The sequence below is a fragment of the Phocoena phocoena genome, chromosome 7 (assembly GCF_963924675.1).
Source record: "Phocoena phocoena chromosome 7, mPhoPho1.1, whole genome shotgun sequence".
Classification (NCBI taxonomy): domain Eukaryota; kingdom Metazoa; phylum Chordata; class Mammalia; order Artiodactyla; family Phocoenidae; genus Phocoena; species Phocoena phocoena.
The window spans coordinates 97,078,841-97,098,272 of NC_089225.1; the positions used below are offsets into that span (position 1 = coordinate 97,078,841).

Sequence of the window (19,432 nt, forward strand, 5' to 3'; positions counted from 1 at the left end):
TCTTTCCTGCCACGGGGCCTTTCCCGAGCTCATCCTTCTGCCCGGGATGCTTCTCCTGCTTCCCCAACTCACCCCTCTTTGCATGGCTGATTCTTTCGTACCCTTCAGGTCTTAGTTTAATTGTCTCCTCTTTACAGAGCACGTTCTTAACTCTGCTACCTGAATGTTCCCTGTAAATGGGCTTCCCCCCGTGGCGCTTGCCACATGTCATAATTATAATTTATGTTTTTGCTTGTTTGTTGTCTGTAAGCTGCCCCAGGGCAGGGACCATGTCAGATTTTCTTCACTGATGTATACCCAACACCTGGAGTAGAGTGTAGAGTGAGTGTGTGGGTCTCAGTTTACACACTTGGGAGTGAAAGAAACATTACAACATTTTCAAAACAACCTTTTATTTCAAGCCCCCGTTCCACGGGGCTGGCAGGACTCACTGACCTCCCCCCATCTCGGGGAACGGGGGGCAACCTTCTTCTGCTTTGCTGATCGGGGAGGGCAAAGGGTGGCTCCTCCACCCCTCCCTCCCCTCCCCAGTTTCTGGCCAAGACACTGAGGGTCTTGCTAACCTTTTCTTTTTCTTCCTCTGCAAACCTCCCTAGGTTTCCTGAGACTTCGGCTCTGTATGAACAAAAGGCAAAAAGGCTTGCTGGCTTTCCGTCCCACCCATTCCCCCAAAATGACAAAATCCAAAGCAAGCTAACTGTTTGGGTGGGGTTGGGGGAGAAGAAAGGACCTAGACTCATATGTCAAAATGTCACCCTAGCACAGATGAATCTGTTCCTCTGGAGCTGAAAGGTGGGCTCTGCAGGGCGAGAGAAACTTTAAGGGCAGGCGGTGTTGTCCTGGGATTGGGTTTGTTTCAAAACTGAGTCCAGGCTTACTGATGGACACATGGATTATGACAGGATAAACCACTGCAGAGTAACAACAATAGTAAATAAGAAGAATGACATTTATTGAGCACATATTCTGTGCCAAGCATTGAACTGGCATTTATATACAGTATCTCTAACTCCAGAGTCTAGGCTTTTAATCAAAGCCACGTTACTTCTCTAGTAAAAATAAAATAAGGTCTTACTCACCACGAGGCCAGTCAACAGCATACGGCACTGGGTGCTGTGTTCTGGGAAACAGGGAGGAGGTACCGTTGGCAAGAAAGAATTCCAGGTCAGTCTCAGTGGCAACCTGGGGCTACCTGAACCCACACCCTATCATCTTCCAGAAACTCTTCAGCCTGCCAAGTTAGGATTATAATTGCAAAGATTGGTTCATTGGCCAAGGACTGTCAGAATCTACCCTGATGGAGTTAGATCTCGGATCTTTCTGTCTTCTTTGAATTGGCATGGTTGGTATCTTCAGTTTGGCTGGAAGACTTACTGCACTTTGAGATATAAGCCAACTTCTACTTATTTCAGGTGTGTACATTTCATCAGTTTTCAAATCTCAGGTTACCTGAGGGCTTTTGTGTCTCTTTGATTTGTAGTAATATTGAAACTAGCTTAGCGTTTATTGAGCACTTACTATGCGCCAGGCACTGGTCTGAGTGTTTCACACAGATGAACTCATGTCGTCCTCTCAACAACTCTGTTCTTACTGCCATTTTGCAGATGGGGAATCTGAGGCCCATAGAGGGTGAATAACTTGCTCCAGGTCATGCAAGTATCAATGGCAGAGCTGGGCTATGAACTTGTGCTGCTTGATCACTCCCCTATATGGCTTCTAGTAGCAAAGAGGAAGTCTCCTTAAAAAACTCATCCAGGGAGCGAGTGGTATATTTCAGTTTGTGCTCATGGCACGGAAAGTTTAACATTTGTGGGAGGGCACCAAGGCGTAGTGGGGGTGGGCACGGGGCACTGTGGGTGTGCAGATAAACATGAGACATGAAGCCAGAAGGCCTTGGGTTCAGTCCTCCGTTATGCTGCCTATGAGCCTTGGACCTTGGCCAAGTCACTTAAACTTCCTGAGCCTCATTCTTCTCACCTGTCAAATGGGATTAAGATGCTCTACCTTAGGCTTCCCTGGTGGCGCAGTGGTTGAGAGTCCGCCTGCCGATACAGGGGACACGGGTTCGTGCCCCGGTCTGGGAAGATCCTACATGCCGCGGAGCGGCTGGGCCCGTGAGCCGTGGCCGCTGAGCCTGCACGTCCGGAGCCTGTGCTCCGCAACAGGAGGGGCCACAACAGTGAGAGGCCCGCGTACCGCAAAAAAAAAAAAAGATGCTCTACCTTAGAGGGTTGCTGTGAGTTCATGAGAATATGAATATTAAAGTGGCTTGTACCGAAATTTAAGGTAATAAGATGATCATGATTGTTATCTTTAGGACTGAAGGATGGAGTTGGTGAGGAATGACGTCGTAATAAGAGAGGCAGGGGTTACCCGGGCCTGCTAATAGGATATTATTCTCTCTCTTGCTCTCCCCCAGCTCCCTGACATTGGTACCATTAATGCCTGGTGCCTGTACAGCTCGTGCCCTGGACTCAGACCCCGTTTCTCTGATTCTATCAGTCGGGATGCCGAGCTGCAAACGGCAGCTACTGTAAGCTGGAAAGGAATTTATTAAAGGGAATAGTGAATATTAGGTGGTAGTTTGGGGAGGAAGAGAGAGCTGGGACTAATGAGCAGCCATATCACCAGAGCTTCTATCTTCTATCACTGGGCAACAAAACCTCCACCACACACACACAAAGACACACACACACAAAGACACACACACACACACACACGACATGCATACAGAGTGGCCATCCTTTGTGCATGCAAGGAGCACTCTTTTGTCATAGGAATGAAGACCTCATCGGGCACTTTCCACAGGGGACTGACAATTACAGATGCACAGTGAAAAATCCTCCTGGATGCCAGCAGATCTGAGTGGGCATAACGAAGGCACACACTGCTGTCTAATAGGATGAGTTGGTATGAAACAACTGGAGCCATCAGCATCTCTTTCTCCACCCTGGAAGGAGAGATGAGCATGGGTGTCTAGAGATCCTTTGAGGGGAGATTTCACTCCATCTCACTCCCCAGGGGTTAGGGGATAGAGGAAGGGGCTTGCAAGGCTAGAGACCAAGGCTGCTGACTGGGCATGGGGTGGGGGGAGTCCCCAGCTGGGAAGAGAATGGGAATCTGAGGGCCCCAGGAAGATGAGGCTTGTGCTCAGGCTGTTTCCTGGGGAGGGTGGGGCCTCAGAGGGATGAGTCATGTGGTAAGGCCTCAGTGTCCAGGACCCAGGTTGGCAAGACCCTCCCCAGGCTGTCTTGGTATTAAAGCAGGTGCTGTCCGACTTTACAGGCTAGAAGACAGGGACGGAGGCCATAAGCAGGACAAAGGTGTCAAAGGTAGACTGAAGGTCAGAGAGCCCTGGGAAAGGTTCCCAATCGGGGAACTCCAAGTCTCCTGTGTGTCTCTGAGCAAGGGCAGGCCCTGCCAAAACACTCAAGGTAGAGACTTGGAACTGCGTTACCTAGCTCAGAGCGATAAGGGATTGGGCCATGTATTAGTGTGCTAGGGCTGCTGTAACAAAGTTCCACGAACAGAGCAGCTTAAACAACAGAAATCTGTTGTCTCACAGCTCTGGAGGCTGGAAGTCTGAGATCAAGATGCCAGCAGGGCCCTGTTCCCTCTTAAGGCCCAAGGGAAGGATCTGTTCCAAGCCTCTCTCCCAGCTTCTGGTAGTTCCTGGGCTTGTGGCAGCACAACTCCAGTCTTCACATGGCGTTCTCCCTGAGTATGTCTGTGTCCATATGTCCCCTTTCTAGAAGGACACCATTCATATTGGGAAAGGAGCCCACCCCACCCCACCCCAGTATGACCTCATTTCCAAATAAGGTCACCTTCAGAGGTACTGGGGGTTGGGATTTCAACCTATGAACTGGTGGCGTGTGTGTGTGTGTGTGTGTGTGTGTGGTGGTGGTGGAGGGGGACACACAATTCAACCCATAACAGATGGGTCTCACATCCTGAGTTTTGGGGCACAGTTCACACACTCTTACACACAGCTGGCTCTCAGGTGGGCATTTTGGTTCATGCTCTGCACACCCTGTGAGACGGGGAGGCCGAGCACATCTCTTTCCCTGAAAGAGGCTTGGAGTGGTAAACGGCTGTGGCTGGGACATACACCCATGATGCCCTGTCGGCAGCCTGCTTCCCAGCTGTGACCATGGCAGGGTAACAAGGCTCCATGAATCTCTGTTGTGGTGAAGCCAAGATGAGTATAGAGAGGGCCCAGCACGGGGCTGCTGGTGCAAAGCCAAGGGCTCAGCAGATACTAGCTGCCTTCCCCTCTTCCCCCTGACGGCTCTGAATGTAGAGAATCTTCCCTCAGGTTGAGCTGAGACCCAGGAGAGGACAGGGCTGGGAGAGGGTAAATTACATGCCCAAGGTCACAGGGTTAAACCTCTTCCCCACACAGAGACCATCGTGTCCAGTATCCTGTCATCCCCTGCCCCTCCCCCCCGCCCCCCCTCCCCCCCCCTCCCCGCCCCCGCCGGGGCAGGCGTTGGTTTCTCTCTCCTGGGCCTGGCCCCTCTCCTGCCCAGCAGCTCCACCCTGGGTTCTCCCCCAGCATCCTCCTAAGTTCTCCTCAGGATTCAGGGACGTGACTCCACCAGCTATTAATGAGGGGTTGTTAGGGACATGGCATTGTGCTAGGTGCTCAGTTTCAGCGAAACCCCCAGAAGGTCAAATTGGGATCCAGTCGTTCCTTCCAAACACCTTTGCCCTTGGAAGACATGTGACCTAGGGGGGTGGAGGAGGGGGAGAGAGGGTGTAGAAACTGAGGTGCAGAATCTTAGAGCTGGATGGAACTTCGGAACACCCCGTTTCCAGGCCCCTCTGGCTACGTTGGGGAAACCGAGGCCAGGGAGGTAACTGCCAAGGTCAAATGTTGGGCGCTGCCTGGTGGCAGAAGCCAGGCATCTGAGGCTATAGCGGAACCGAAGGGACAGGTGGTGGGTGCTCCCGTAGGCCTGCGAGCTCAGTTCCCAAGGTTGGAGGGGCTGGCGTCTGCGGAGGGGTCGCCTCCACGGCTCTTGCGGGGAGAGGAGGCTAAAAGCAAGGTGGTGCGTGCATCTGGGGATTATGGGAGTGGAGGGCGGCGCACCCGCCTTCGGCAACGCGTGGGGCGCCGGAGAAGGGATTGCGGGGCAGGTGGGGTCCTGCGGGGGCCCGCGCGTGGGGGCCGGGCCGGCCGGGGCGGGGTGAGTCACCGCCCGCCCGCTCCCATTGTGCGGCCCGGCGGCGGCGGCGGCGGCGGCGGCGGCGGCGGCGGAGCTGCGGAGCCGAGCGAGAGGAGGTGGAGCCGCGGGCTGCGGGCTCCGGCGCCTGCGTCCGCCCAGCCCGCCAGGCTCGCTGCCGCCGCGGGCGCCCCCAGGCCGTCCGGCCCTGCGCAGCGACAGGCCCCGGGGCAAGCGCGGGAAGGAGATGGGGCGCGGCGGTCGGCCCGAGCCCCGCACGCTCCGGAGCCCCGAGGTACCGCAGGGCGGGGCGGGGAGCGGCGGGCCGGGCCCCGGGGCATCCCGGGCGCGGCGGGGCCTCGATGGGCGCTCGGGCGGGCGGGGGATCCAGCTCCGGGGAGGGGGAGGGGGGGCGGCCGCGCGAGGCTCCTGACCCCGCCCTCCTCCCCCAGGGCTCCCCATTAGGTCCGCGCAGCGCCCTCTTCTCACCCGGGTCACGGGTCCCTCAGTGAGTCAAAGTCCCCCCAAGCCGCCTCTCCGGACATGGCCAATGGAGTGATTCCGCCGCCCGGGGGCGCCTCCCCCCTACCCCAGGTGACTGACGCTCGCGGGGGTGGGAGAAGAGGAGGGGGAGGGACCTCAAGGAGGATAGGGGGGTCTTCTGGTCGACCCTGGGACCCCCAGACCCAGGGATAGAGCTGGGCGGGAGATACGGAGAAAGAGGGGATCTTTTGGTATTTCTCGGATCTGTTGCCCCCTCTCCTCCCAAGCCCTGGAAGCCTGGGAGGTTGACCCCTGCCTGGGCCACAGGGAGTAGAAGACGAGTCTGCTGGTCTCCCCCATCTCCACCTAGGGCTTGGAGTTGGGGTGGGTGTGTGGCGTTCATGCGTCAGGGTTCCTTAGAAGAGGCTGTTGGGTTTGCAGGTCCGGGTGCCCTTGGAGGAGCCCCCTCTGAGTCCAGACATGGAGGAGGAGGATGATGACTTGGGCAAGACCTTGGCTGTGAGCAGGTTTGGGGACCTCATCAACAAGCCCCCGGCCTGGGACCCCAAGAAGCCCAGCCGCAGCTACAGCGAGCGGGACTTTGAGTGTGGGTAGCCTGGGGACCCCTAGTGTGGCCGCCCTCACCGCCATCACCTTCATTGCCACCATCACCGTGCTCACCACTGGCTTGGTCACCCAGTGTCATCTTATGCTGGATGCTGTGCTGGATGCTGTGCTGGGCCACCATGCCATGTTAAGTCATCCTGCCTCACTTACCCATCACCTGTCTGCCTGCTAGGGGAGCTGAGCCCCAGACACAGGGGAGATGTAGGGAGATGGGCCTGAGGCCTCCCTTGGTGACCTTCATCTTCCTCAAGGCTCTGTCATACCTCTGGCCCTGCTCTCGTCTCTCTGCCACCTCTCCTCCCCTCCTTAGCTCTGCTGACTCTACCTTTCCCTTCCTTGCTGTGTCCTGTCCTCTCATCCCCTCATCCTCCCTGTCACAACCTCCCCTCTCCATCACTCCATCCCCCCGACTCTACCAGGCCTTCCCAATGACAGGCTATGTGTACAGGTGTTGGGGGGAGCCTGACTCTGGAGGAAGGACTAGGGTGCCCTTGTTTGAGGCCTTGAGCTAGAATAAGGCATGCGTCCCTAGGGTGGTGAGGGGCCCCCTTCTGCTGTGGGGGCCCCAACCAGCTCTCCTGCACCCCCAGTTCACCGGCACACATCCCACCACACCCACCACCCGCTCTCGGTGCGCCTGCCTCCACCCCACAAGCTGCGGCGACTGCCCGCCACCTCTGCCCGGCAAACCAGGAGGAAGAGGAAGAAGGAGAGAACCTCTGCTCCCCCCTCTGAGGGGACCCCTCCCATCCAGGAGGAGGGGGGAGCCGGAATGGATGAGGAGGAGGAAGAGGAGGAGGAAGAGGAAGGGGAGTCTGAGGCAGAGCCTGTAGAACCTCCACCCGCAGGGTCCCCACCCAAAGCAAAGGTAAGGTCTGTCCCCAGGGAGGGCTGGCTGCTCAGGGAGAGGAGGGGAGGCCTGGAGGGGGGAGGGGAGGCCCGGCAGGGTTAGGGGGAGGCGGGGCTGAGTGGGGTATTGGGGCTGAGTCAGGGCAGGGACCCAGGTCACACGGGGTTTATCCACAGTTCTCCATTGGAAGTGACGAGGACGACAGTCCCGGCCTCTCGGGGAGGGCCGCCTTCACCAAGCCCCTGCCCGCGGTGGGCCCGCGCTCCGACAAGAGCCCCCAGCACTCGGTCAGGTACTGGCCTCCAGCCCAGCCCAGAGCAGGTCCCAGGCTCCTTCCTGACCCCAGTGGAGAAGCTAGGAGGAAAGGAGGCGGGGCGGAGGAGCCGGGGAGGGCGTGCCCCTTCTCTGCATGATTGGCAAGGAGGAGAGCACCAGAGGGCGGGCAGGGAGAGTCCTCCAGGAGAGAGAAGGTGTCTGGGTGAAAAGGAGGATGGGGACAAAGAAGAACTGGGGACCAGTGCGGCGGGGGCAGGAAGGTGGAGGTAAGCTTTTCTCTCTGCCCAGGAGGAGCCTGTGTGTAGTCCCCAGGGGGCCTCTCCAGGCCCTGCCCCAAGCTGGGGGAGGGCAGAGGAACCCCCTCCCCTGGCCCATCTCCACCGAGGGTCCCTGCCAGTTTCAAGGCTGCCGTGTTGCCTCCTCAGCTCCCCTAGTCCGCGGGCCCGGGTCTCCCGAGTCGCCGGAGAGAAGAGCCGGCCACGGAGCCCGTCGGCCAGCTATGACCTGCGGGAACGGCTATGCCCAGGCAGTGCCCTGGGCAGCCCGGGTGGCCCGGAGCAGCAGGTGCCCACGGATGAGGCGGAGGCCCAGATGCTGGGCTCCGCGGACCTGGACGACATGAAGAGTGAGTGACACCCACTTCCAGGGGTGCCCAGCCTGTGAGGGACCTTGGAGAGGCTCTGTGTTCTCCCCCACCCAGGGCTGAGCTCCTCTGCGGTATCCCTGTCTGCTGGAATGTGGCTAGTGATGGGGAACTCACTACCTCACCAAGCCATGCCTCGGGTGCCAGAGCTGAGACTTCCCCTCACGATGCCTTTGCCCTTCCGTCCTGGTTGTGTCCTCTGAGTCACCCCTGGAATAAGGCAGCCCTTTTTCCACATGACGTTTGGAGACATCATTGTACCCCCCCTCCCCCGAGGCTTCTCTTCTCGGGGCAAATTCTTTTTACCCGCTTGGAACCAGGACCCTGAGTCCCAGCCACTCCACCAGGCCCTGCCTCTCCCTGTGTCAGGAGCCTCCTACTCCCATCACACCACCCTCGGCCGGGCCTGGCTGTGATCTCGGCACGTTCCTTCCGTCTTATCAGTGCCCTGGTTTCTGTGCCACCTGTCCGCACCCATGGGGCTTTGTGCCCAGCCAGGGGCATCACCGACCCCGCCCTCCTCCCCTTGGAACCACAGTGTGTGTGCAGGGGTGGGGTGGGAGGGGGGAGGGCTCTGAGTGTAATACGTCATGGAAAGTTGCCAGGGCCTGAGGACAGGGACAGGAACAATCCGATGGCAGCAGCAGCAGCGGCTGTGGCGGCAGCGGTGGGATGGGGGGGTGGTCAGGGGGAGGGCGTGTTTACAGACCTAGGGTGCAGGCTGGAAGCAGCAGGGAGCAGGCCTGGGGACCTGGGGAGTCGGGGTCAGGAGGCCTGGCCACTTTCAAGCTCTGGTTGGACCAAGACCACTGCTGTCCAGGCTCCTACCTCTCAGGAGAGCCGGGGCTCTAGGAAGGAGCAGGGGCTGAGGCCTTGGCCATCGGGGGAATGATGAGCCCGCTGGAGGAGGTCACAGAGCCCAACGGGGCACTGAGCCCTGGGCCCGGGGACGCTGAGGGTCAGAGCCCTCAGAGGGCTCCAGCCCCCAGCCCTCGAGACTCGCTGGCCTCAGAGGACTTAGAGATGTTTGTGCTGGACCTTGAGGACTATGACCTGTGGGAATCCATCAGGGGCCAGCTGAGCCCCATGGTGGGCGGACCGGCTTGTGAGTAACTGGGCTGCTGGCCTTCCCCCAGCTGTGGGCCTGGAAGGGCATATGGGAAGGAAGGGAGAGAAGCTCTGCCTGAGTCCGTCTGGATGTGTACCCATGGGGGAGTACACGTGGGTGCTGAGGGGCACAGGGCAGGTGCCGAGGGCGCGGGGCCTGGTGACTTAATGTGGGTCCTGGCACTGCCGAGTCAGAGGCAGTGGCCGTGACCGGGGCTGTGGACTGAGTTGGGGGTCTGCCTTTTACTGTGGCTTAGCCAGTGTCCCCGTGTGACTTTGGACTAGTCCTTTCCCCTCTCTGGGCCTCAGTCTCCTTATGTATGAAATGGCCCAGCTGGACGATATGGTTTTGTCCGCATGGTCCCTGGGTGACTGTGGCGGCCCCCCCGCACTACCGAGTAGAATGGCTGGGCAGAGCTGGAGGGGCTGGCAATGACCCCGAGGCCCTGAGCTGGAACCCTGGGACCGCCAAGCCCATCTTCTCCACAGGTCACCGGCTGGAGGACAACCCTGGTGTGCGCCGGCACCTGGTAAAGAAGCCGTCTCGGACGCAGGGCGGGAGGGGCAGCCCCAGTGGCCTGGCCCCCATCCTGCGCAGGAAGAAGAAGAAGCAGCAGCTGGACCGGAGGCCTCATGAGGTACCGGACCCCGAGGAAGTGGGCCTTTGGATTCTTCTCGCCTCTCCTCCCCCTTCTCCCTCCCTCCCTGCCTGGCCCATCGCCATGTCCCCAGGACAGCTGGTCCCACCTGGCGGCCTCCAGGCCTTCACCCTTGGCGCCCACCCCAGGTGTTTGTGGAGCTGAATGAGCTGATGCTGGACCGCAGCCAGGAGCCCCACTGGCGGGAGACGGCTCGCTGGATCAAGTTTGAAGAGGACGTGGAGGAAGAGACGGAGCGCTGGGGGAAGCCGCACGTGGCCTCGCTCTCCTTCCGCAGCCTGCTGGAGCTCAGGAGGACCATCGCCCACGGTAGGGGCCCTGCAGGCCTGTCCCTAGAGCTGTAGGCCCTCTTCACAAACCACAGAGCTCAGCCTGTGCTGGGCTTCCCAGCTCCAGGGACTGCTCCCTGGAGCCCTGGGGCCAGGCGAGGTCTGGCTGCCACTCTGGGGACATGGGGTCCAGCTGCCTGCACAGCCATAAGCTTTGAGGGGTGGGGCTGTGCCCAGGTACCTAGCACTGTACCTGGGGCACAGTAGGTATCTGTCCACATGCAGTAAATCAACAGATGACCCCCTCTCTGGGCAAGGAGGGGCTGTGCCCTCACCCCGTGCTCTCTTTTTGCATCCCTCTCGGGCTGGGCTGTGGCCACATGGAGCTGTGTATGCACCTGGGCACATCAGGTGCTTGGCTCACCCAGCATGTCTGCCTGTCCTTGGGGAGCAAGCCACTGGGGGGTGGTTTTTTTCTACCTGACGGGACCGTGCTCCCTCCCCTGACTGTGCCCCCAGGAGCTGCCCTCCTGGACCTGGAGCAGACCACTCTGCCAGGCATCGCACACCTCGTGGTGGAGACCATGATTGTGTCTGACCAGATCCGGCCGGAGGACAGGGCCAGTGTCCTTCGCACCCTGCTGCTGAAACACAGGTGCCAGGGTGGGGCACCTGGGAGGGCGCCTTCAGGTTCAGCTGCCTTCCAGGAGCACAGACTCTACTGAGTGGCTCTCGAGCCTCTGCTTGAATACCCCAAATGATGGGGAGCTCATTCCTTCTTTATCTTTGGACAGTACCAACCGTTAGAAAGTTTCTTCTCACATTGAGGCAAAAAGGATGGAGGCCCGGACCTCATCTCCTCATGACCTCAGGCCACCAAGGGGCTGTCTTCCTAACCTGCCTTGCCCCCTCTGCCCTCTCCTCAGCCATCCCAATGATGACAAGGACAGTGGCTTCTTTCCCCGAAACGCGTCCAGTTCCAGCGTGAACTCGGTCCTAGGGAATCATCACCCAACCCCCAGCCATGGCCCCGATGGTGCAGTGCCTACCGTGGCTGATGACCTGGGGGAGCCAGCCCCACTCTGGCCTCATGACCCTGAGGCCAAGGAGGTCAGTCACCTTGCTCTGACCTGGGCTGGGGGATGAGGAGGGCTTCCAGTTTCAGTGGAGGCCACGATGGCTTCATTGAGTGGGTCAGGAAGGTTGGTTGCCGGGCACCATGCTAGGGATGTGGGGGACCTACATTCAGGAGGGACCCCTGCCCTGGAGAAACAGAAATTTAAAATGGGATGACGGGGCAGACCCAGGGGAGCCATTTAAACAAGGTAAGGCTGAGATGTAGGAGGGGGCTTGGAGGAGGGGTCCAGATCCTGCTGTGGGGCACTTCACCAATAGTCTCCACCCTGGCTGGGGAGGGAGAAAGCAGGGCCCAGATCCAGGGGTTGGTGGGCAGAGTCCAGGCCTGGAACAAGGGATGGGAGGGCCTGCCATGGCCTCCGGTCTGGGTCCCAGCCCTATTCCAGTTCTGCGTCCTCAGAAGCCCCTCCACATGCCTGGGGGAGATGGTCACCGGGGGAAAAGCCTGAAGCTGCTGGAGAAGATCCCTGAAGATGCTGAGGCTACTGTTGTGCTCGTGGGTAAGGAGGGCTGGGCCTTGGGGGCATGTGGGCTACAGGGAGTGGATGCCCCCTCCATGGTCTGCTTGTCTTGAGCTCTGGCCTGCAGGCTGCCTCGTCCATCCCCAACCAGGCCCCCACCTTGCCCCTGGTCTTCCTCTCAACCCATCTTCCCTAATCCTCTGCCTGCTTCCCATCCAGTTTTCTGCTACCTTGGATTGCTTCTAGTCCATATAACACCGTTGTGAGAATTAGAAAAAAGCACCCCTTCCTCAAGATCCTTGATTTCCATCTGCTGGTAAATTGTAATAAATGTACAGACATATAAGCAAATAGGGCTTCTTTAGATTGGGGTTTCTTTGTGCAGTGCACAACCTGCTCAACTATACATCATGGCCCCAGATATCCCCCCAGGGCCTGCCTTGACTGCGCCCCTTTGCCCAGCACCCTGTGCCTTACTGTCCCGCCAGGCTGTGTGCCTTTCTTGGAGCAGCCAGCGGCAGCCTTTGTGCGCCTGAACGAAGCTGTACTCTTGGAGTCTGTGCTTGAGGTCCCCGTGCCGGTTCGCTTTCTCTTCGTGATGCTGGGGCCCGGCCACACCAGCACTGACTATCACGAGCTTGGGCGCTCTATTGCCACCCTCATGTCTGACAAGGTGGGTCCGGCAGCCCCCAGGCTGGGCGTTCTAGGCCTGTTCCCCTGAGCCCTGCTTGTTCTCTGTCCCACTCGCTGCCCCCAGTGGTATCCATGGGTACAGGGGTGCTAGTGGCCCTTCGGGGTGGAGGCAGCGCTCTGGAGTGGTGGAGGGAGGGGTGAGCTGAGAGGGAAAAGGGAGCCTTGGGCTGGGGCTATGGGAGGGGACAGGGAGGTGGATGCAGGAACGAAGAAGCCCAGACGCTGAAGCTTTGGATGTGACATGAGACTCGAAAGGGAAGCTGGGCTTGGACAGGAGGGTCCTCTAGCCAGGGGTGATGTTCGAAATATTTCCCAACCAACAGGATGTGGGCACTCTCCAGTGAGGATGGAGATTGGATTGGTAGCGCTATGCCGGGCGTCATCCCTTCAGTTGTTGCATTCTGGAAAAGTCTGGAGGCTCCCAGGGGAAGAGCACGGGCAGTCATGGGGGTTTGGGAGGTGTTCAGGGCCGTGGCTGCCTGCCGGCCAGCAGGGACGTGAGTCAGAGTTTTGATAAGTATACTGGACCTGTGTATGTGGCTGACCGTCCACCTTGCCTCTGGCTCTCTGATGGCCCAACACCTCCTCCCCAAAGCCCCCCGTCCCAGGGCCTCCCTGGGCATGGGCTTAGCCCCTGGCTTTCCTGCCTCCAGCTATTCCACGATGCTGCCTATCAGGCGGACGACCGGCAGGACCTCCTGAGCGCCATCAGCGAGTTCCTGGATGGCAGCATCGTGATCCCCCCGTCCGAGGTGGAGGGCCGAGACCTGCTGCGCTCCGTGGCTGCCTTCCAGCGCGAGCTGCTCAGGAAGCGGCGGGAGCGGGAGCAGACCAAAGTTGAGATGACCACCCAGGGCGGCTACGTGGCCCCTGGGAAAGGTCAGACCCTTTGGGGCCTGGAGCCCCCTGAACATATGCCCCCTCCGCGGCTCCCACGGCTCTGACCCCAGCCCCATCCCGACTCTTGAGCCCTGCACGTCAGCTTCCAATCCCTGACCCAGGTCTCTGCACTGCGTCCCAGGCTGGGAAGGATTGGGCCCAGGGCCTGCTCCAAGCACGAGGTTCCAGCAGCCTCTTGTTCCCCCAGAGCTGGCGATGGACTTAGGGGGCTCCGAGGTGCCCCCTGACGACGACCCCCTGCTGCGCACTGGCTCGGTGTTTGGGGGGCTTGTCCGGGATGTGAAGCGCCGGTACCCGCACTACCCTAGCGACCTGCGGGACGCCCTGCACTCCCAGTGCGTGGCTGCCGTGCTCTTCATCTACTTCGCTGCCCTCAGTCCCGCCATCACCTTCGGGGGGCTGCTAGGTGAGGGGCGGGAGGAGAGGAGGGGGCTCACTGTCACCTGCAGGGTTGCTGGGTCAGGGTGTCCCAGTGGTCACTTCTGGGATGACAGTAAAGTGAAAGGAGGTGGGTGCAAGGGGTGGGAGATCCGGGGTGGGGGGCTGGTGGTGAGAGGCAGGAGGGCTGAGAGTGGTGAGGGTCCCTAGCTACCACTCTGGGGGGCTGCTCCATTTTTCTTGGGTCCCCAGGTTAGGGGAAACTAGACAAGAAAGAGGGGCCAGGTAGAAAGAGCCAGGCCAGGGCCGTCCCACTGACCCTTGCCCGCCCCAGGGGAGAAGACAGAAGGACTGATGGGTGTGTCTGAGCTGATCGTGTCCACGGCTGTGCTTGGTGTCCTCTTCTCTCTGCTGGGGGCCCAGCCGCTGCTCGTGGTCGGCTTCTCGGGGCCACTGCTCGTCTTCGAAGAAGCCTTCTTCAAGGTGACAGCCACCCCGCCCCTCCCCAGGGGTCACCTGCTCCACCCTGTGCCCCTGGCCCAGGTGATGGGCCCCTGCGGTCTTTCCCCCTCCTCTCCCTCAGGGTTCACCTCCTGCCCGTCCCGTGGGGCCCTGAGGGCCAGGTCAGATGGCTGTGGGTGACCACCTCTCTCTCCCGACCTCTAGTTCTGCCGAGCCCAGGGCCTGGAGTACCTCACAGGCCGGGTGTGGGTTGGCCTCTGGCTGGTGGTCTTTGTTCTTGCCCTGGTGGCCGCGGAAGGCAGCTTCCTGGTCCGCTACATCTCACCTTTCACCCAGGAGATCTTCGCCTTCCTCATCTCGCTCATTTTCATCTATGAGACCTTCCACAAGCTCTACAAGGTGGAGGCCCTGAGAGGTCTTGGGGGGGTGGGTGTAGATGGGGGCTGGGCAGCACCCTGGGAAGGAGAGCCTGGGGGGAGGAGGGACGAGGAGGAAGCCTCTGTAGGCTGTGGGCGTGGGGGTTGAGGACGCCCTAGGGCTACGTCTGAGCTGAAGGGCAGGGAGTCAAACCCAGAGGTTTGAAGTCCAGGATTCACCTGAACAGGTATGGGACGGAAAGGGGGCATTGTCAGGGCTACGGGTCTGGGGGCCTTGGGTCACTGTATGTAGAGGAAGGGCGTCTGTGTGTGAGATGGAGCTGCATGTCCTGTGTTACGTTGCCCGGTTAGGTGTGGGACGGGCCCGCCCTCTCCCTCACAGGTGTACTGATGCTATGAAATCAGGCACCTGCCCAGGTGAGCGCTAGGGCAACCTCGTAACCCACACAGGTGTTCACGGAGCACCCACTGCTGCCATTCTACCCCCCTGGGGGAGCCCTGGCAGCTGAGCTGGACCTGAATGGGAGTGCCCTGCCCCCCACCGAGGGGCCGCCGGGCCCCAGGAACCAACCCAACACGGCTCTGCTGTCCCTCATCCTCATGCTTGGGACCTTCCTCATTGCCTTCTTCCTGCGCAAGTTCAGAAACAGCCGCTTCCTGGGCGGCAAGGTGCGTGGCTGGCGGGAGTAGGGCCTGTGGACCCCCTGTGGGTGTCCCGCGGTACCTGCTGTCACTGCCAGGCTCCGCTCAAGAGAGGGGCTATCCCCTTCTCCTGGTCATGGGAGACCTCATCCAAGTCTGTGCAGCCTCTGCCCCTGTCTGAAGCCTCAGAGAAGTGTAATCAGGAGAGGAATGCCCTCGTGGGCTGGGCTGGGCTGGCACCTGTGGGGTTTAAAGGGACAGGTCGGGGGACCTCTGGCTCCTGCTCAGGCCCAAGAGGGGTCCGGGTAAAACACCCCCATGTTAGTCTCCTGACCCTCCCCTCCATCTACCTTTTGCTCCCTTCCCCTCATTGGCCCCTCTCAAGGCTCGCCGTATCATCGGGGACTTCGGCATCCCCATCTCCATTCTGGTGATGGTCCTGGTGGATTACTCCATTACAGACACCTACACACAGGTGAGTGAGTCCCGACCCCCTCTGGCAGCTGGTTCTCAACCCAGGGGCTTGAGAGGCAGGCCATAACATGTCCCCATTGCGCCAGCAGCCGGTCAGGGCTGGAACCCAGCTTTCCTAGTGGAATGGCTATGTGCTGGGGCTGCACAGGGGTGGGTAGGCTGGGGGTTTCAGAAGCAGCTGTGTGGTCCAGCTGAGGAGGCCGGCCAGGGGGTCTGGGGCTGTGTATGGCCCTTAGTCAGGACTCCTGGAGGACCAGGTGTGGGACTGGGGGCAGAATGACAGGTGCCCCTGCAGCAGGTCTCCTGGCAGCTCTGGGGCTCAGGGAGAAGGTATATCATTTCCTCATTTGCTGCCAGACCCCTTGGAGGCACAGTGACTTTGGAGGATACAAAACTGATTTTCCCCAAACCTGTTCACACCCATGTTCCCTGGAGCCCTGGTACTGGGGACACAGAGCTGGTGGGGGGAAGCTGCTACGTGGAGTTGCTAGCGGCCCTGAACCCGGTCTTCCTTCTGGTCATGCAGAAGCTGACGGTGCCCACGGGGCTCTCAGTGACCTCCCCCCATAAGCGCACGTGGTTCATCCCGCCCCTGGGTAGCGCCCGTCCCTTCCCGCCCTGGATGATGGTGGCAGCCGCCGTGCCCGCCCTCCTGGTCCTCATCCTGATCTTCATGGAGACACAGATCACTGCGTGAGAGGGCTGGGGGCGGGGAGCGGGGAGCCGTGGGATTGGCGGCCGGAGGGTGTCCATGGGCCTGGGGTGTGGTTTCCCCGTGGTGCTTTTTTTTTTTTTTTTTTTTTTTTGCGGTACGCGGTTTTCTTACTGTCGCAGCCTCTCCCGTTGCGGAGCACAGGCTCTGGCTCTGGACGCGCAGGCTCAGCGGCCATGGCTCACGGGCCCAGCAGCTCCGCGGCACGTGGGATCTTCCCGGACCGGGGCATGAACCCGCGTCCCCTGCATCGGCAGGCGGACTCTCAACCACTGCGCCGCCAGGGAAGCCCCCCCCGTGGTGCTTTGACATGATACCTGTCTGTTACTACCACCACTTGCAGGGTGGCACTTGACAGTCCTCAGAAAACCCTGGCAGCATGTTCTCTCAGTGACGCTCACATGTATCTCATTTTGGTTAAACCACAATGATGTGGTGAGAGCTGGCATCTGGCTTTTGTGGTGTTTTAAATATCCACAGTATGGGAATTTGCCTCAGATTTGCTTAAATATGAGAACTTCAATCTGAGAACTTGAAAGAGGAAGCTGGCAGGTCCTGGGAGAGTTCTGCTCTGCATGTCCTTCCCCCTCTACACCGTCCCTGCTGTGTGTGCCTGACCCTGTCGCTGGCCACCCCCCCACCCCCGACTCACCCCCACTTCCCATCCTCTCCCCTCAGGCTCATCGTCAGCCAGAAGGCGCGGAGGCTGCTCAAAGGCTCCGGCTTCCACCTGGACCTGCTTCTCATCGGCTCCCTGGGTGGGCTCTGTGGCTTGTTTGGGTTGCCCTGGCTCACGGCCGCCACCGTCCGCTCGGTCACCCACGTGAATGCGCTGACCGTTATGCGCACTGCCATTGCTCCCGGCGAGAAGCCCCAGATCCAGGAGGTGCGGGAGCAGCGGGTCACTGGAGTGCTCATCGCCAGCCTCGTGGGTGAGAGCGCCCACCTTGCACGGCCCCGGTCCCCACCCCCCAGACTTGCGTTCTTGGACCTTAAATCCTTTCTCCATCCCAGGCTTGACCCAGATCCCTTCTGAGTTTCCAAACGCATCGTGACTAGCCCCTGCTCTGACCCCCAGACCTGCTTCTTGACACTCCCTGTGCCTTTTTGCTTGAGCCCTTTCTTGGTTCTCTGTCCTGTTGCATCTTCTCTTGGTCACAGTGATGAGGCCCGGCTCATCTCCTCCCCACCAGGCCCTTCCGTCCTCACGGGGGCTGCCTGAGGGGTCACATAGGTGTGTGTCACCTCCTCCAGGCCTGTCCATTGTCATGGGGGCTGTGCTGCGCCGGATCCCACTGGCTGTGCTCTTTGGGATTTTCCTGTACATGGGGGTCACATCACTGTCTGGCATCCAGCTGTCCCAGCGTCTGTTGCTCATACTCATGCCAGCAAAACACCATCCCGAACAGCCCTATGTGACCAAGGTAGGGCCAGGAGGCACAGAGGTGGGGCGACGGGGCGATGGGGAGTGGCGGGGGGTGGGGGCCGAGGGATCTCTGGGCTGGAGATGGACTCCGAAGGATAAGTTGGGACCTGGGGACCCGAGTTCCTAAAGATGTGGTGAGACCTGACGCCTGTTCCCCAGGTGAAGACCTGGAGGATGCACCTGTTTACGTGCATCCAGCTGGGCTGCATCGCGCTGCTCTGGGTGGTCAAGTCCACGGCGGCCTCGCTCGCCTTTCCCTTCCTGCTGCTGCTCACGGTGCCCCTGAGGCGTTGCCTCCTGCCCCGGCTCTTCCAGGACAGGGAGCTACAGGCGGTAAGGGAAGGTGCTTGGGGCAGTCTTAGGGGCTTGGGCCCTGGGTGCCAGTCTTTGCTGTTGTGTGACCACAGACAAATTACCTAACGTTCCGAAATCTCATTTTCATCTGTATGACGGGGCTACTAATAGGTTCTCCCTTATAGGATCGTGGTGAGGATTAAACACAATTCCAGGTAAAGCAATGAGAACGGTGCCTTGGTGTGAAAGAAGCACAGGGCTGCTGTAGACAGCTGTGCAGGTTGTGTCCTGAGCAAAGGCACACAGCTGAGGGATGAGCGGGCGCGGGGCGGTGCTGAGATCCATTCTGAGCCCTGTTTTTGTCAGCTAGAGGAAGGGACATCTTTTTGAAAACCCTCTGCCCACGCACGGTGTACAAAGGTACCACAGGAGCTCAGAGCCCCAGCAAAGTACTTCTGTGTGGTAGCTGCTATCATCATTATTATTATTAGGAGGTATCGCTGGGGGGTGACCTGAAGGTTTTGGCCAGAGGGAAGTGCTTCAACCTGGGGCCACAGTCCCTGTAGACAGTGAGGCTTGGAAAGGTCTAGGGGCAGTGAGGGCTGCCGGCCCAAGGAGGAGCTGGGGAACGGGAGGCGGTGAGTCCGCCTCCCCTCTCCCAACCTTCTGCTCCCTTTTGCAGCTGGACTCTGAAGATGCTGAACCAAACTTTGATGAGGACGGCCAGGATGAGTACAACGAGCTGCACATGCCCGTGTGATCCTCCACCATGGTGCCCCTTGGAGACCCCGACACCTTAGTGATTGACACCAGGCCCCAGTCAGAGCCCAGCCGTAGGGCCAGCGGGCTCCTCATGACCCAGAGACGTGCCTGGAACCACTACTGATGCCACGACTAGAGTGGCCCCCTGACTCTGCCCTGGGCACTGACCTCGTCTCACCCAGGCCCTTTCACAGACCAGACCGGCACAGGCTTTGAGCTCATTATAACCACACTCCTTGTCTCGTGTCTGCCTCACTTTCTTGGTTCCATCTCTGGTTTCTCGGGTCATACTTACCCATCTGGAATTGGAAGAATTCTATTTTCAGGGTCGTCAAAATCAGGGAGAGTTTTGAGGCAAGGACAGAATTCTTGGAGGAAAGGGAGAGAATCAAGACCACAGAAGGTCAGAGCTGGATCTTATCAGCACCCCCTCGACCCCCCCCCCCGAAGTACAGTTGAGGAGCTGGAGGCTCAAGGTCTGGCTCAAGGTCACATGCTGTTAATCCAGCCCCTGCTTAGAAGGGGGAGGTTGGGGGATGGGAGAGGGAGGAGGTTGCTCTGCTTTAGCCACTAGGGAAATCAGAGCGTCCCAACGGCTGTGGGGCTACAGAGGGGAATGGAAAATGTTTATT

The 19,432-nt window shown here is 59.6% G+C and overlaps 1 protein-coding gene across 1 annotated transcript; it reads left to right on the top strand.

Annotated features, from left to right (window-relative positions):
- The first annotated feature begins 5,711 nt into the window (after window positions 1-5,711).
- Window positions 5,712-18,798, top strand: SLC4A3 (solute carrier family 4 member 3). Its single transcript, XM_065880616.1, has 22 exons — window positions 5,712-5,762; window positions 6,093-6,258; window positions 6,869-7,146; window positions 7,305-7,420; window positions 7,830-8,029; window positions 9,644-9,792; window positions 9,942-10,122; window positions 10,602-10,737; window positions 11,009-11,192; window positions 11,620-11,719; window positions 12,169-12,353; window positions 13,027-13,252; window positions 13,461-13,679; window positions 13,986-14,134; window positions 14,318-14,512; window positions 14,941-15,159; window positions 15,518-15,607; window positions 16,133-16,299; window positions 16,997-17,250; window positions 17,573-17,742; window positions 17,904-18,077; window positions 18,721-18,798. Exons 1-22 carry the CDS (start codon window positions 5,712-5,714, stop codon window positions 18,796-18,798), a joined length of 3,687 nt encoding a protein of 1,228 aa, XP_065736688.1.
- The last annotated feature ends 634 nt before the right edge of the window (window positions 18,799-19,432 follow it).

What these genes read in the sequence shown, in the direction of transcription:
- SLC4A3 (XM_065880616.1), top strand. Translation starts at nt 5,712, where the DNA reads ATGGCCAATGGAGTGATTCCGCCGCCCGGGGGCGCCTCCCCCCTACCC. An exon ending in CTACGTGGCCCCTGGGAAAG is followed by an intron (nt 13,253 to 13,460) that starts GTCAGACCCTTT and finishes TTGTTCCCCCAG; the next exon opens with AGCTGGCGATGGACTTAGGG. An exon ending in CCTTCCACAAGCTCTACAAG is followed by an intron (nt 14,513 to 14,940) that starts GTGGAGGCCCTG and finishes TAACCCACACAG; the next exon opens with GTGTTCACGGAGCACCCACT.